At 54.3% G+C, this 17,164-nt stretch overlaps 1 protein-coding gene across 1 annotated transcript; it reads right to left on the minus strand.

Annotated features, from left to right (window-relative positions):
- Positions 1-190: 190 nt before the first annotated feature.
- LOC127542784 (dynamin-1-like protein) lies at positions 191-17,148 on the minus strand. The gene is made up of 17 exons (XM_051968599.1): positions 17,047-17,148; positions 15,882-16,029; positions 15,329-15,375; positions 15,009-15,080; positions 14,838-14,924; positions 13,505-13,667; positions 12,726-12,846; positions 9,856-9,987; positions 9,558-9,764; positions 8,153-8,273; positions 6,766-6,921; positions 6,352-6,441; positions 5,596-5,694; positions 4,454-4,609; positions 1,653-1,765; positions 990-1,149; positions 191-880 (listed from the first exon to the last, which is right to left on the minus strand). The coding sequence occupies exons 1-17, from the start codon at positions 17,146-17,148 to the stop codon at positions 824-826; spliced, it is 2,031 nt and encodes a 676-aa protein (XP_051824559.1). The 3' UTR covers positions 191-823.
- Between the last annotated feature and the right edge of the window lie 16 nt (positions 17,149-17,164).

Genomic DNA, 17,164 nt, shown 5'->3' on the forward strand with positions numbered 1-17,164 from the left:
TGTTTTACCACCTGATTCCAAGAAGGGTCTTGAGATCTGGGCAGACTGCCAAGCAGAGCCTATGTCAGAATGACCAAGTTAAAGAATACGGTGAGAATCGGGATGTACGTTTGGAGCTCTGGCTGCCATCGTTTCCCTTTATCACCACACCGGCCCTCCAAACCAACAGCAATAAATCAGAGTTGACAGGCTGCGTGAACGTTTTTATTAGGTAAAAACTCTAGGCCCTTATCAAAAAACTTACTATCATTTTCCCTTCCTGCACTGGGGACCCTAGGTCTGATCTTGGAGAACTGGCAGTGGTATTCTGGTGCTTGGGCTATTCATGGTGGCACTCTCCCGACCTTCATCTAGGGCTACAGCTGGCCTGCTGCTTGATGCCCATCCTGCTTGCTTCTAACACTCTCATCATTCAGGAGGAAGAGATACACAGAGAAACCACCCACTGCTCAATGGACCAAAGCTGCACCCCTAAGCCTGGACCATAGCACGTAGTTAGATAAAGGGAGTTGTGCCCAAAATGAGGGGTGGGACACAGAAGGGAAAGATGGCTATTTACATTAATGGGTCCTTTCTGTTAACTCCCTTGAATGAACACCTTCATTTTCTAGTCTCTACTGCCAGAACAACATTTAAGAGTTTGATTCTTGGTGTCAAATGGGCTGTCACAACAATTGTTAAACTGGATCATGAAGAAAATATACAGAACGGACAGGTAGGAGAGAAACAGCCGAGTGTGGCGTGAGGTTGGCAAAACCTTAAGCTGGCAGCTCTACCCCCAAGGGTACGGCAGACTGAGGGCAGCGGGCACGGGGCGTGCCATTCACCAGAGCTGAGTCTCTCGGATCTCCGAGATGGTCTGGTTGGCCTGCCGGAGGGCCTAAAAGAAAAGAAACCTGTGGGTGGCAGGAAGCATCGCTCGGCCCCAGGCACACCCTAAGGATGGGGCGGGGGTGGAAGAGGGCTCCCTGGGATCAGCAGCTCGGTACCTTGAGCATGGAAGCGGCCTCGTTGCGCTGTTGCGCCATGTTTTGGGACTCAGTCAGCAGCCCCTCCAGGAGCTGGGCCTTGTACAGCTGTCCCACCAGTTCACTCTGCAGGTGCTCTTTGACATAGTTCACCAGGAAGTGCATGACAGTTTTAGGGACACTGAGTCGGGAGACAGAGAGAGCAGGCGGGTGTAACTGGGAAGGTCTTACAGGATGGGGGGACACACTCTAAAGAGGGGAGCAAAGGGCCCCCAGGAGACCTAGAGAGACTTCCCCTTCCTGGGGGAGTTCTGATGATTCAGGTAACCTGGGTTCCGGTCTTGGCTCCCTGTGGACAATTTGCCTTCTCTGAGCCTCAGTTTCCCATTTCGTCAAAAAGAGGAAGGACGGTCCTTCCTTTGCTTTTCTCGCAAGGATGTCATGAAGGGAAATGTAAATATACACAGAACATGCTTTAGAGAATCAAGCAGTAGAGATCTATCGATGCCCGATTCTTTCCCACCATTAATCACGCCCAGATTGTTGGGACAAGAGAGCAGCTGATGTGGACATCACAAGGACACGCAGACACACACAGGAACAGAGACACACACACATGCACGCACATCCACAGACACACACTCAGCACACACACGCACACACACGTGGCACACTCCTCCCTACCTGTCCTGGATGTTCTTCCGGACGATAAGGAAGTAGGACTGGAGAAGTCTGCGGATTATCTCGCAGTCTCGCTGCTCTCTTTGACTCAGCTTTCTGCAACCTGAATGCAAAGGCTGGGTGGGGTGGGGAGTGGGGGGAAACACAGGAGAAAAAGGGGGTGCCAATAAGAGGAAGCATGTCCTAAAGCACCATGAGGCCGGGGAATCTGTGTGCCAGGGTCCCGCAGGCGGCTCAAGGTGCCGAGGGGTCTGGCGTAAGCCGCCCTCTCCTTGCGCTGAATCTCACTCTTCTGGGCCGTCTCTGGAGGAGCGGTGTCAGCGCCACACTTGGAACTACAAGAATCTCCCCTTCTTTGAGGGGGACAGTGAGAAGGTGCTCCCCTAGGACCACCTTTTTATGGGTGCACTTTCGGTTTGCAATTCCCTCCCTCTCTCCATCCCTCGCCCACCCATCCAAAGGCCACCAGCCCCGGAGTTGAGGCTCCACTGCTTCCAGCCCAGACCCCGGAACAGTCCCAGGGCTCTTCCTGGCCCCTCTACTCCCTGTTCACGCTAACATCAAAGCAATTTTTCTCTTGTTTAGGTGGGAGAGATCACCTTCACATCCCCACACCTTCCGCGCTGCCTACAAAGGATCCGTAGCGATGTCTCCTCCTGGCCTCGTGGTCCTCAGCCGCCTTCCCGTCGCACCCCTGAGACCGCAGCTCCCCAACGTCTCAGCCCCCACCTTTCCCACCTTACCTCCGTGCTCCGCGTAGCCTATAGCAGCACTTGCCACCGCACGCAAACGTTCTACATCCATGTTCGTGAACGCGGAAATGCCTTAACCGATCACAATCTGGTTGTTACTCCCACCCCTCCCTCTGCTTGGCAAGCCCACGCCCGGTCCTTCAGCTTTACTGTGCTCTTCACTCCCTCCGACCCTCAGTTCGCTGCCCACTCATCGCCCCTGCAGGCTAAACTTGGCTCTCTTCCCCATCTTGACCTTTTGGTGAAGGAGTTCAAGTCGACACTCTCCTGTGGAGCCTCAGGCCCCTTTACCCGATCATTGCTCTTGCCCTGCCGAGCCTCGGCCCTGGCGCGCCCGCTTCCCTCAGCTCACGCTTTGCTTCTACTCAAAGGGGCCGAACGAAGCCAGAGAGCCACACCACCAGCGGGCGGGGGCCATTCAAGTTTACCTTACGTGATCTCAACTGGGCCCTCCCCACAGCAAGGAGATGCTTTTGCATCTTCCCCAGGGGCTCCTTCACCCAGTCGCCCAAGCAGCCTTTGCTGCACAACTTTTCCCCCTTCCTCGAACCTCCGTGCCCTTCTCCCCTGGCTCTCCGCTTCTGGAACCCTTGCCTGATACGTCATCGAAACAACTGCCATCACCCCGACAGCCCCCTCTCCTCTCGCCCCTCAGACGCCATCAGAGATTATCTCCTCCGCTTTGTCCCACGGAAGCGGTGGCCCTTCTTGGCAAGGCAAGCGTCTGTACATGCAGAGGTCACGCCATCCCCGGCCGTCCCGTCTTCTCCCACACACGGGTTCCAGTCCCTCTCATTTGCCAGTCTCCCCCTGCCCACTGGTCACTTCCCTATTACTACAAAAATGTCTTCCTGAAAATCCTTCGCTTGGTCCCTCCCCATGGGCCATCGTCCTTGCACCTCTCCTCCCCCTTTCTGCCAAAGTCTGTGGAAGCCATCGACACTTGGTGTCTGCACTTGCTTTCCTCTCACTCTCAGTTCTACAGTCTGGCTTCTGACCTCGTCACTGCACTGAAACCGCTTCCTCCAAAGGTACCAATGTCCCAGTGAATGGCAGGGACCCCGTCAAGTCATTTTCATACAGAAACAAGGGCCGCATCCTATCGTCCGTAAGTCCTTTGGAAAGGTGGGCCCTGTAGTCGGGCAGATTCACGTCCGTCAGAGCCTGGGGGAGAGAGCTTATGGGGGCACTCTTGGCTGAGGTCCTCCAACCTCCCCGTGCCTAGGGCAGATCCCAGAATCCAGCGCCCCCCGAGAAGCTCAGCACCGGCCGCTTTTGCTTTCTCTACCAACAAATCTCTCTCCCTGGCCAGGGTTAGGAATGTCTCGTTAAAACGTACAAGCAGCCTCTTGTACCGACCGAGCATGGGGTCTGTGCTGGGGAGGGCTAGATGGGGATTGCCTCCTGGGTCATTCAGTCAGTGTATTAGTAAGGCCGGTGCATTGCATGTGGGCTTTTGATCCCGGCAACGACGCTTCCCGGGATGCGGGCAGATGGCTCCCTGGGTCTATGTGAGCGATGAGTAAGAGACCCACGGAAGGGGATGAGCCAGGAAGCTGAACTGGCCCCCAGACCTCCAAGTCAGGAGTCCCATCCCCCGGTGGGGCTCCCCCTCCTGAAAGGAAGCAGGCACTTGGCGGGCAGCCCCCAAACAGTACATAGGCTCTGCAAGCCCAAGAGCAGAGGCTCTGCTTCTGGCTACCAGAGGCAACTGCAAGGAAAGCTGAGCAGAGTAAGGAGATCAGAGGCAAAGAGTAGGGACCCAAAGTCAGGGGGCTGGAGTCTTTGGGGCCAAGACTTTCGCAACAGTTAGGAAGCAAAAGCCTCTGCTTGATTTGGGAGCTACTGTCTTGGGGTCCTGTGTGAGGCAGTCCAGCTTTACTGAGGAACAACTGCACAAATGGAAGCCAGTGACCTAGGTCTCAGCAGTCGCTTAGTTTAAGGCCCCGACTTATGCAGTCACGTGTGGTAGAAGTTACTTTCAAGCCCCGACAGAACTTTCCAGTCCCCGAAGCGAAGCCGCCATCCCCGCTGAAGACAAACGCCACTCACCACATCGAGGAAGTTGATGGCACGTATCCGGCTGGGGACAGGGGAGACACGTGACTGGGGCGGGGATCTGATGCTCTCCCTCTCCTTGGGAACAGGGTCATCCCCGACCCCGTCGCTCTTCCAGCGTCTAGCACCGTTTGCCTGGTAGGCGTCACTCTGGCCAGGATGAAGGGGAGGGAAAAGGACAGGATGTGGTGATATTCGCTATTCGTGCCCGTCCCCGAGAGGGGCAGCGTGTCGGAGCGAGGCGCATGGAGAAACCTTACTTCCACAGCCTGGTGGAAGTTCTAAAACAGAGGGTGGGACGGGGACGTGAAAGATGCCCCCTCACGTCCCCGAAAGAAGGGAAACCTCGAGCTACCAACTCTCTCCTGCGGGGTCACAAACCGGCATTGTCTCTCATTGTGCAAGGCAGAATAACCCGTCAGAGAGGGAGAATGTGCTTCTGGGACCATTGGGCAGAAGGGATTTTAGAGGCTGCAAAAAGTGGCCTCCGTTCTAGCCCAAGCAGAGGTTGGCACCCCCTTCAACCACCTTCATGTATCCACAGCGTTCCCATCATGCATTGTATCATCCCTCTTCCTTCCCTGACCCGTTCTTCAACCTGAGCAATGGCTCCGCTTTGAGTTTGTCTCTACATGAAAGCATGGGCACACCATAATTTACACGAAGGCCGAGCAGCTGGGTCTCAGAAGGGGGATGTCAGAAAAACCTCATATGCCCAGCAAAGGGGCGACCCAGGGAGGGAGCCGGGAGCTTCCTCAGCGTATCCAAGTACGGGGATCCCGAGGCCAAGCCTCGACCCGACCGAGCCGAGCCAGTGCAGCGGGAAGACCTCCCCCTCCCGGTTGCCCTTTGGGCCCGGCCCCTCTTCAGAGGCTCCCAGGGTTTGAAGCCTGGGAGTGCCCTTCCTTAGAGGAGCACGGGGCTCAATTCCTCTCATCTGAGAGGAGGAAACAGGGCCAGAGGCCGCAGCTGAACTCAGATCCTCTGACTTCAACTTCAGCCCTCGGCCTGGCCCGCCACAAGGCCGCTCTGCATCGTCACTGGCGCCCGTGTCACCGGGACGGCGGGAAGGGCGACTACCGGGGACTCAGTCCAGGGACCAGATGAGGGCTTGCCGGGCGACCTCCCCCAAGTACCTTGTTGCCGCTGATGGACGAAGAGACAAAAGTCATGTCGGCCAAATCCGGGTGCTTGGTGTTGATGTAGGCTAACTCAATTGCCATGAGGTTGTGAACCTACAAGAGAAGGCAATGAGGTCGCAGGAGCTGTCCCGTCTCACTGGTTCCCCCCTCCCCTTTCTACTGGCTCGTTGGGTCGGGGGAACAGAGGCGGGAGCCACGTCGAGTGGCTGGGCCAGGGGTAGCCGCAGTCAAATCGGTGACGTCTGGGTTCCCCGACGACTCGTCCGTCGTGCTCTCATCCCTCTCTCTGGACCAAACACGATCCCGGCCTCCTCCTGTTTGGCCTCCTCCCCCTAAGGACCCGCCCTCCTGCTGGGGGTCTGAGACCAGAGGCTTAGCCAGGAGGAGCACGGCCTCCTGGGTATTTGTTCACTCGACCATTTGCCGGGCACAGCCTATCCGCCAGGATCAGTGGGGCTCGCCCTGGAAATGATCCTGGGCAGAGGCTCGGCCGGCTTTTTGTCCCTTCCACTCCTAGGTAAAGAGCTACGCCAGCCTCTGCCCTGCCCTGTCCCTGCTTTCTCCCTTCCCCTTCCTTCCCCTGGGAAACCTTTAAACCGGCTGCTAGCTTTGCCACCAACCACTCGTCCAGGGTATTAGCAGGTTGGGCAGACCGGAGGATTTTGGCTCAGCGTGTCCTCTGGACCCCGGGCCCAAGTGGGCGTCATTTTCCCCGAGGCCGTTGTTTCCCAGAACCACCTCGGTTATTACCATTTCATTGGTTATGGGTAACCTCTTTCTCAGGAGCCCGGTCACGACCTCCACGATGGCCTCATGTAGCTTGGGAAAGCGCAGCAGCTCCTGAGAAGGGCCAAGCTCATCAGACTCAGGCTCTGGCAGCCAGGCTGCTTCCTCCCTCCCTCCCACCCCAGCCCGAGGCCCCACCCCCTTCTCCAAGCAGAGTCAGAGGACTGGCTCCTGCTCTGGACCCCTCCCCTTCTCTCTCCTCTGTCCCCTCACCCGGCCAGTTTCTTTAAATTTAATAATTCCTTTTCCTTTTCAAAGCACATGCGGAGAGTTCTCCACATTCCCCTCTGCAAAACCTTGTGTTCAGCTTATTCTCCCTTCCCTGCACGCCCTGCCTTAGACGGCAAATAATCCAGGACAGGGTCACCCTGGCCGCACCTTGGTATTATAAGTGGAACAGTGCTGGATGACCCTCTGAAGCTCCTCGTGCACCAGCTCCACGCAGCGAAGGCTAGGCTCCTCCAGCCTCTTAATCTGTCTCTTCACTAGCAGCTCAAAGGAGACCTCTGGGATGAAGAGCGCTGGCCGAGGGCCCTGGGTGGGGAAAGCAGCCCGGGAGGCTCAGCTTCAGGACCCCTGGGTCTGGAGGAAGCTGGGGAGCCCCAGCGTGGCCCTGCCAACCTTGGAGTGGGAGCTCCCCAGGCCCATTCGCTGCCAGGGAGAGCAGTGAGTAACAAGATGGGAAGAGGGCGGGCAGGATACTGGGGCTTTAGCTTCTCCTTTTCAGCTTCTGATTCCAACATCCTAAAATGCTTCGGGGGCAGGTGGGGTTTGGGGAGGGGGTTCAGCACAACCAGACCAGGGTCACAGCTTGACTCCTGCCCTTCCCGGGCTCCCCCTCAGCTTGAAGGCCAAGGCTCCAGGCGAAGGGCTTTCAATGAGCACCACCTCTTGTCTCATGGGAAACGGTTCCTCCCACTCCCCTGAAACTTAACTTTCTAGCCTGCTGGTCCCCTTGCCCTCCCCTGCCCCCGACTAATGCTCTGCCAGGGTCCTAGCCTTCTATGAATGGGATCACTTCTATCAGGGTTGTTCTGCCTGCAACTCCAGAGTGAAGGCCACGGCCACAGACATGATGCAAAGACGACGACTTGAATGGGAACTTCTCTGGGTGAGCCGCGGCACAGACTCCCCGAGCCAGCCTTGTCTTGGCTCGGTGGTGGAGCCCTCTTTCTGAGCTGCTTTGGAGCCGTGTTAGGGACCCAAGGCAGAAAGCAGCCTCATTCCTGCCTGGCGTCCTTGCCAACGGGGTCGCTTGTCCGTTCTCCCCGGGCCGAGCACAGTGCCTGCCCTGCTTGGAGCCGACCAGGGATGGATGGTTCACGGCAGCTGATTCACAGCCCCAGAGGGGTCCTGGTCCTCAGGCTGACATTCTCCTCCTGCCTGTTTCCAAGAACTCCCCCCCTCGGTCCTCTCCCCCAAAGGCCCAAGGCCTGCTCCCCAGAAAAGCCTCTCAAAATAATTCAGTGCAAGCAGGCAAGGTTCTTCTCAGAGAAGACGCCCCAGAGAGGGTCTGGCCAGAGTAAGACAGCTGCTGCCAATGGGCAGCAGGACTTGGGTTCTAAACCCTGCGCAGCCACCGACCAGCTGCGTAACCTCAGACAAACGTCTTCCCAGAACTGGGCCTCGGTTCCTTTGGCTGACCACAGCCTGCTGATCGAGGGATGTTTTCCCCAAAAGGTGAGACAGATCATCAGAAGCAACACCAAATCGGGGAGGGATGGGTGGGAATGGGGAGCGAGGCTGTGAAGGGGGGATCTGCTACCGTGGCATTTCGGATGGCGGTCAAGATGTCCAGGATGGTGAGTCCAGCCAGGGGATCGATGGATTCCAGAGTCCGGCAGAAGGTCTCGTGAAAGATGTAGCATATGCGAGCACCCCCACAGCTGGGGGGGATGAGAAGGAAGCATCAGGGAGGCCCCGGGCCCAGGGCCCTTCCCAACCCTCAGCCTCCCCTATCCCTTGGCTCAGGCCAAAGGCAGACACAGAAACAGAAAGAGCACTGGAGAAACAGATAAAAGCACAGACAAGGGATGGCTGGTCAAGATTCTGGGCCTTCTCCTACTTGGACAAACCACTCCCTGTGAAGTTTCTCCAGCAAGCCATTTGCCTTCCTGGGGCCTTAGTTTCCCTATTTCCCAAAAACAAAGTGCCTAGGTCCTCTTTAAGGACCTTTTCCAGCTCTTCCCATCTCCTATCTTCCAGCTTTTCCCATTTCCCGGGCTCCATGAAGCATCAGGAAGCAGCGAAGGGGTGCTGCAGTGGATAGAGAGCTGGGCCTGGAGTCAGCAAGTCCCGAGTTCAAATCTGGCCTCAGACCCTTACTGGCTGTGGGACCCTGAGTGTGATTTCACCCACTTGGTCTTAATCCCCTGGAGAAGGAAATGTCCAACCCCTCGCTCACTTTGCCAAGAGGAGCCCACGGACGGCACTGGTGTGCTGCGGGCCAGACAATCGCAGACAGCGCTCACAGCTGAACTACAAGCGTCAAGTCACATCCACACAAGATGAGAGAGAGGCTCGTGCCTGAAGTTTCCCGAGCTTCCTTCCAGCTGGGCCCCCATGCTCCCACGTCACAGCTGCTAAGTTAGGCCTTGCTCTTCAGCGTACCTCACGTCTCCTCTCCTACACCTGGTAGCTGCCTGATCAGGTCTAGGCTCGTCCCTCCCCTCCCCAATCAGAACTGCAGCCCTTTGAGCTGGCCTGTTTTTTTGGTTTCTGTGTTTACTAAGGCTGTAGCACTGTGCCTGGCACCCAGGAAACCCTTAATAATCAAGTCCTTGGTGACCTATCAATTGCTATTTGGGCTTTTTGGAGAATGACCCCCAGACTTTGGAGGGAAGAGTGGCCCAGCAGCCTTCTCAGACCAGAAGCACTGGGGGAGAGGGGTCTCACATCCCAAATTCAACCCTCCCAAAAACCCTCTCCCCCACCATGGAGTTTTTTGGGTTCAGTCATTTCCCATGGCCAAATTCATCATCTCTCTTGGGGTTTTCTGGGAAGTCCGGAGGTAAATCACAACTGCTTTATGTTATCCAAAGCCGCTGCCCAACTTCCAAATAACTGGCCCAAGCTCTCTGGGCATCATCCTAGCAATTCCCGGTCCCAGCGGCCCTTCTCGATTTGTATCTTCTGCTCCCTCCCCCAAACCGAACCTTCCCGAAACTCACAGTTCTGAGGTCTCGATGTTCTTTGCTGTTCCTTCAATGGTGTTGCAGTATTCGGTGGCAAACTTGGTGATGATCTGCAGCAGAGTGGCGTTCTGGTCTTGAACAGGCTGCCCATAGCTTTGCAGCATTGACTGGTACTGGGCTGTCAGCACATTCACACGGGTCTTTAGTTCAGGCAGGCAGTCTCGGATGTGGTGCATGAAAAGCCTAAGGCACGGAGCACAAGGACCAACCCCAAGTGACTCCTGGGAACTCTTCAGCTCTACCCCCGGCCTGCCCCAACCAGCCCTCACGGCACCTGTTCAGTGTCTTGGCAAGAAAGGGTGTTCCATTCTGGCTGGCCAGGGACGGGTATTTCTTCTGCAAGAAGACCTGCTCATCACACAGAACCTCACTGATGCTTTTGTGGGTGTGGAGATCATGTTGGTTCCTGTGAAAAGGATCAAGTTTCAGTCTCGGGTTGTGCAGGTCAGTAATAGAGTATGGAAACAAGATTCTGAGGAATAGGAGGAGGTGTGGAAATAACAGCTTACTGTGTCTATACAACACATGCCTCATTAGAAAGATGCTCTTTCCTGGAGCTACTAATGAATTCGTAAAAGAATCCCATTTTACAACAAACTGGGAAAGCATTTTTACAGTCAAAGTTTCTGATAAAGGCCTCATCTCCAAAATATATAGAGAATTGACTCTAATTTATAAGAAACCAAGCCATTCTCCAATTGATAAATGGTCAAAGGATATGAACAGACAATTTTCAGATGAAGAAATTGAAACTATTTTTAGTCATATGAAAAGATGCTCCAAGTCATTATTAATCAGAGAAATGCAAATGAAGACAACTCTGAGATACCAGTACATACCTGTCAGATTGGCTAAGATGACAGGAAAAGATAATGATGAATGTTGGAGGGGATGTGGGAAAACTGGGATACCGATACATTTTTGGTAGAATTATGAATGCATCCATCCATTCTGGAGAGCAATTTGGACCTATGCTCAAAAAATTATCAAACTGTATATAATCTTTCATCCAACAGTGTTACTGCAGGGCTTATATCCCAAAGAGAGTCTTAAAGAAGGGAAAGGGACCCACATGTGCAAAAATTTTTGTGGCAGCCCTGTTTGTAGTAGCTAGAAACTGGAAATTGAATGAATGCCCATCAGTCAGAGAATGACTGAATAAGTTATGGTATGTGAATGCTATGGAATATTATTGTTTGGTAAGAAATAACCAGCAGGATGCTTTCAGAAAGGCCAGGAGAGACTTACAGGAGCTAATGCTTAGTGAAGTGAGCAGAACCAGGAGATCATTACACACTTCAACAACAAGACTATATGAGGATCAATTCTGATGGACGTGGCTCTCTTCAACAATGAGAGGATCCAAATCAGTTCCATTTGTTCAATAATAAACAGAAGCAACTACACCCAGTGAAAGGACTCTGGGAAATAAGTGTGAACCACTACATAGTATTTCTAGTCCCTATAATTTCATTTATAGGGTCTATCTGCCATCTGGGGAAGGGGATGAGGGGAAGGAGGGGAAAAATTGGAACAGAAGTTTTTGCAAGTGTCAATGCTCAAAAATTACCCATGCATCTATTTTGTAAATAAAAAGCTATAATAATAAAAAAAAATCCCACTTTATCGCCATCTTTCCTTGTCATGTTATATTCATTTAGAGATATCACCTTCCCTACCAATGAGTCTTCTTTTGCAAAAGGAAAACCCAAGCTGTGGCGTCAGACAAGTGCAACATTCTGTATAGACGGTGTCCCACACGGCCAAGAAAAGGAAGGAAGGCCGTTGCTTCATTTCTTCTCTGGGTCAATGTTGCTTCCCACAACTCTCACACAGCTACTAATGGCCTTTCCTCCTCGTGTTGGAGTGATAAAAGTAAGGGAGGTAGTCTAGAAGGGCCCTTTTGGTCTGTTCTCGTAAACCTCCAAGGACAGGAGCTCACTTCCATGGGTAGGGAGATGGGCAAAGTGCCTGGAGACCCTGCATTATTCCTTAGCAAGTGAACAGGAGAACCGACAGTGGGAGGCAACAAGTGACGGTAGCCAAAAGGGAAGTAGCTAGACCAGCACAGAGATGGAAAGGAAAGGTGAACCGGGCCCAGCAAGAGGCCTAGGACTCTCCTGGAGGGAGGGTAAAGTTCATCTACTCAGTCAAGAACCATGGGAAAGATGGCTCAGAATGACTAATAAGAGAAATGCAAGTTGGGCAGCTTTGGCCAACTGGCCAAGAGGCCAAAAGGACAAAAGGTGAAGCTAGAGGCACTGTGGGAAAGCAGGCACGCTAACAGAGGGCTGGGGCAGCTGCACACTGGTTCGCCCTTTCTGGAAAGCCATCTGGAATTCTAGGGGGAAAGTTAATGAACTTTTCATGTGCTGTGACATCAATCCCCTGCGTGCGTAGGCGCCCGAGAGAGGTTATTCCAAAGTCACAAAGTTCTTCTAGCAACAAAAAACTGGAAAGGAAAATAGGAGTTCATAGATTGGGGAATGGCTGAACAAACGGTCGTGGCATAGGACGGCCTTTAGTAAATGATGGTGGAAGCGACTCCGAATTGGAGGAATCCAGAGACCTCTGGAAGCCTTATATGATGTGTGAAGCAAGCACAGGGAAAAGTGCCTATAATCCTAGAAAGGAAAGCGAGTCAAGCCAAAGGAGGAGCCGCTCTAATGACTGATCTGGGCCCCAGAGAAGAGAAGCCTCTGGCCCTTGGGAGAAGGGAACACCGAATGCCGGGCTCTGGCTCAGTGTGGGGTGCTTTTTGATGAGCTCTTTCTCCTGTCAAGGAAGGGTTCACCTGGGACTGGAAAATGAGCATGATGTACAAGTCAAAGCCAATGGTAAAATGTTTCTAAAGAGAGAAACCGTGCGCCTCCTCCCCGTCCAGCCTCTGTCACTTTACGGGTTTTGCTTCTGCTTCTCACTGAGGAGATTACTCCCCCTGCTTTGGACTTTGGAGAAGAAGGGAACTCACCTCATTGGTGAACTCGCCAACACAATGTCCCCAAAGCCCTCAGAAGCTTATCTGTGTGTGAGTCAGTGGTTTCCGTCTCACTCGGTCCCCTTCTCCCGGCTCCGGTCTCCCCTCAGCCACCTCACTGCTGCCGGGAGCCTCTCAAGGGGGATGACTGAGAGGGCTCTACTCACCGATTCACCACCCCAATAATGCCCAGCTTCACGGGGACGACTCGGCCCGTCAGCACATCCATCGCGTCCGTCCCAGCATCCATGAGGTCCAGCTTAGTGATCACTGCCAAGGTTCTGCGTCCTAAGAAGTGGGAAGAGCCGAGAGCGGCTTCAGACCTCTAGCCCAAGGTCCAGAGAAGAGGTAGCGATATTGGGTGGCTTTTAGGGGGCCCTCCGTCCCATGCATGAGCTGGCTGGGGAGAACTGGACGTCCTCGGAACCGCAAAGTGGCCCTCACGTTAGCTGCTCCCTCTCAGGCTAGGCCAGCTCTTGGGAGGGATGCAGTCAAAGGCTATGTTAGGGAGGGGGAGCGCGAGCAGAGTTCTTGGCCCCAAAGACAGGAGTCAACAGCCCTACAGGGGGGAAAAGCAGTGGCTCCTCCCCTGGCGTCCTTTCCTAATTAGGATACTGATGCCGGGAAAGGAAAATTGCCGGCTCAGGGTGAGGCCTTCCATCACAAAGCTGGAAGAAGGCCTAAGTAGCCCACCCAGGTCCGACACCACGTTCTCTAAGGGAAATAAACCCAAACGCCTTCATCAAGGCCATGCAGTTACTGGCCCAGCCAGGAGGCCTCCCTCCCAGCACGGCCGGCCTCCCTCCCAGCACGGCCGGCCTCCCTCCCAGCACTGCCGGCCTCCCTCCCAGCACTGCCGGCCTCCCTCCCACCACTGCCGGCCTCCCTCCCACCACTGCTGACCCTCCTCCGCGTATCTACCCAAACCCTCCCAGCATCCCCGTACCATCAGGATCCACCTCCCGGGCAAGTTTCAAGGATTCTGAAGTGGACATGTCTGTGTTGGCAGCAGTGACAGCCAGGATGAGGCAGCTGGGGTTAATGATGTAGGACAGGTTCAGGTCTCTGACCAGCATCTCGATGTCGGGGGGTTGGTCCCCCACAGGAACCTGGCAGCAGGAGACAAAGCTCAGAAAAAAGCCCCAGCTGCTCTCGCAAACCCCCCTAGGCCCCCGGGATAGCCATGACCACCCAAAGGGGATGGGCAAGGGCAAGGGCAGCTGGGAAAGACCAGAGGTCGTACCTAAGCCCAGACTCAGACAGAACAATCTTCCCATTCTGGAGCTTTCTCAGGGGGAGGGAGAGACAAAGGAATTAAACAATATTGAATGCCCAGCAGGGATGGCATTGTTAAGGCCACTCTAAGAAGGAAGGGGAGGAGAAAAAGACTATCATGGCTTCTGTCATTTCTGCCCCAGTCAATCAGCCAACAAACATGGGAGGGCCAGCTAGGTGGTCCAGTGGACTCAGGAGAGCTTGAGTTCCAGTCTGGCCTCAGATACTTGACCTGTACTAGCTGTGTCACCTTGGCCAAGTCATTTAACCCCAATGGCCTTACCATGGGAATGAAGGAAGGAAGGAACGAAGGCAGGAAGGAACTTTTCTTAAGTGCCTACTATGTGCCAGGTACTATGCTAAGCTAGGAATACAAAAAGAGGCAAGAGGCAGGGTCTTCAAGGACTCAGAGTGTCATGGGAAAGACAACATGCAAACAAACAGACATTAAACACTGTGCATGCAGGAGCCACAGGTTTTCCACAAAGGAAAACCATCGGAATGAAGAGGAGATGCGGAAGACTTCCTAAATTCAACCCAGCCCAGATTAGAAGGGAAGCACAAGCTGGGAAACCATCTTACAGCCGGCATTTCTGATAAAGGCCTCATTGCTCAAATACAGAGAGAACCCAGTCGAATTTACTCAGATCCAAGCCATTCCCCAATTGATAAATGATCAAAGGCTATGAGTAGACAACATTCACGTAAAGAAATTTAAGCCATTTCTAGTCATATGAAAAAATGCCCTAAATCACTAGTGAATAGAGAAAGGCAAATTAAGACAACCCTGAGGTACCACTTCACACCTCTCAGATTGGCTAACATGACAGGAAATGGTAATGATGAATGTGGGAGGGGATGCGGGAGAACTGGGACATGATGCATTGTTGGTGGAGTTGGGAACTGATCCAGTCTGAAAGGCAGGAGAGATGGGAGTTTGAGTCATTAGCAAAAAGAGGGTCATTAAACCTATGGGAACCAAAGAGATCCCCAAGAGAACATACCTTGGTCAATCCAGGCAAGTCAACCAGAGTCAAATTGAGGACTTTAGAGGAACAGATCGTCATGTACATTGGGGCAAGACTGATGGCCTGCAGGAGGAGAGTCAAGGTCAGGTCCACTGCACTTGGACAGGGTAGGAGCAAACCAGGGACGGCTGTGCCTCCTGTGCTCACCTTATTAGTCCCGGTGATCCGCTCTGTCTCATTAGAAATTTCCTTTGGGATTTCGTGAAAATCTGTAAATATCTGGAGAAGAAAGAGAATTATCCATTCCTAAAGGTTTTCAGTTAACGTCACTCAACAAGGATCATGGCCTCTACCCCCTCCCCACCCCACCCCCCATCACTGGGCCCAGGCAGCATCACTCCTGGAAGTCCATGGAGCCAGACGGGTTATGGGTGAGCCAGGAAAAGGTGATGTGCAAAGGGAGAAGAGGAAGATTGCCAGCAATGATCCAGTCTGGCAAATGGGCTGAGCTGGAGGGGTTGGGATACCTTATGTTTGTTGTGCAGGAAAGTGGCCCATTCCTCTGCTTGGATATCTGTGGGGACAGGAGGAAAGGGGACGGTCAGCACCTCCCTTGCCATTACCAATCACCTCATAAGGGGAGGAGAATGGGATGAAGGGCCATTTGCCCAGGGCGGAGCCATTTCTATGCCCCCTCCAAGACACAGCATCACTGTGGCCTTCATAGTAAAAATACCACTATATGGCCGCCACCTCTGACTGCCTAAGGCACACGTGGAGGCCCCTATTGCTGGGGGAAGAGCAGAAGGGATGCTGCATCGGGAATCCCAGATCTGTGTTCAAATCCCTGCTCTGCAGCATCCTCTTTGTACTGGGGGAAGCCACTTACGAAGCCTGGAGCTCATCTGTAAAATGAGTACGGGGACTTCCAGCTGTAAAGCTTGGAGCCTGCAGGGCTCGGGTGCAGGTCTCCTTCAGGAGGGGCATCCTGGCTGGGTCAAGTCTCCAAGCCAGCAGGTGGCTGTGGCCCAGCTCTGCCCTTCTCTCCTACCCGCCCCCTGCCCCTTTCCCCATCCTCACATGTCTCCGGGGATGTTGCCTGCCGCTCCTCCAGGGAGGCTACGTGCACCAGCTGAAGGATCAGGGGCCTGCGAGTCATGATTCCAGAACCCTTTGGAAGGAAGTCCCGACCCACAATGCTTTCCAGAAGCGAGCTCTTTCCACTGCTCTGTAATCACAACCGGCCCGAAGGGGTGGCTCAGGGGCTTCTGGGAAGTAGCCTCCCGCGGCTCCCTTCCCCTCTGAGCCTAGCCCAACCCATCACCCCTGACTCCCCAATCTCAAGGTAAATACAGGGCTGCAGTAGGGTACAGTGGGAGGAGTACGGGACTGCATTCGGGAGGTCAGGGTTCTCCCTCTGCCACTCTGGAGAACTTTCTCTGGGCCTCACTTTTCTCCCGTGGAAAGGAAGGTTGGTTCAGCCGGCCTGGCAGAGAAATGTCCCTCCCCTGGCTGAGAGTCCCCTGGGGGAGGCGCACTTTCCCCTACGGCCACCCTCAGAGTTCCCGGATTCCTTTGGTTATGGCGGCCTCCCTGCGCATGCCCAGCAAGAGCTCCATCCCATACCAGTGGCTGAGGCCCACCTGATGGTGGCGCACTTTCCCGTACTGCCACCCTCAGAGTTCCCGGATTCCTTTGGTTATGGTGGCCTCCCTGCGCATGCCCAGCAAGAGCTCCATCCCATCCCACCTGATGGTGGCGCACTTTCCCCTACTGCCACCCTCAGAGTTCCCGGATTCCTTTGGTTATGGCGGCCTCCCTGCGCATGCCCAGCAAGAGCTCCATCCCATCCCACCTGATGGTGGCGCACTTTCCCCTACTGCCACCCTCAGAGTTCCCGGATTCCTTTGGTTATGGCGGCCTCCCTGCGCATGCCCAGTAAGAGCTCCATCCCATACCCGTGGCTGAGGCCCACCTGGTGGTGGCGCACTTTCCCCTACAGCCCGTTCTCACGCCCTTATAGCGGCCACCTCTCTTGGGAATAGGGAGGGCCCCTGAGAGAAATCTAAGCTAGGTGGGAGGAGCCAAGATGAAGGTGGAGCTTGCCCCTCCCTGCGAGGAAAGGAGAGGGAAAGATGAAGCTCCTACTGTGTGGGAGAGAGGAAAAACTAGGCCTGAGGGGGTGGGGAGGGAGGACCTAGGCCCACGGCCCCTCCAGCCTCTCCCCAGGGAGAGCAAGCAGTACCTGAGAGCCAAAGATCACAATCTGTGGGAGCTGGATGATCTCCCTGCCCACCACACTGAAGACCTCTTGTAGCTTGGTAATAACGGGGATTAGGGGCTCCATGGCGGTGGCCTAGAGG

Source organism: Antechinus flavipes, chromosome X (assembly GCF_016432865.1).
Source record: "Antechinus flavipes isolate AdamAnt ecotype Samford, QLD, Australia chromosome X, AdamAnt_v2, whole genome shotgun sequence".
NCBI lineage: Eukaryota > Metazoa > Chordata > Mammalia > Dasyuromorphia > Dasyuridae > Antechinus > Antechinus flavipes.

Excerpts from the sequence above, each read along its gene's own strand:
- LOC127542784 (XM_051968599.1), bottom strand. The coding sequence starts at position 17,148 with ATGGAGCCCCTAATCCCCGTTATTACCAAGCTACAAGAGGTCTTCAGT. Across the intron at positions 13,668-14,837 it reads ACTTGCCTGGATTGACCAAG|GTTCCTGTGGGGGACCAACC; the intron begins GTATGTTCTCTT and ends TCCTGCTGCCAG. Across the intron at positions 6,922-8,152 it reads CCGCCATCCGAAATGCCACG|GGCCCTCGGCCAGCGCTCTT; the intron begins GTAGCAGATCCC and ends TTCCCCACCCAG.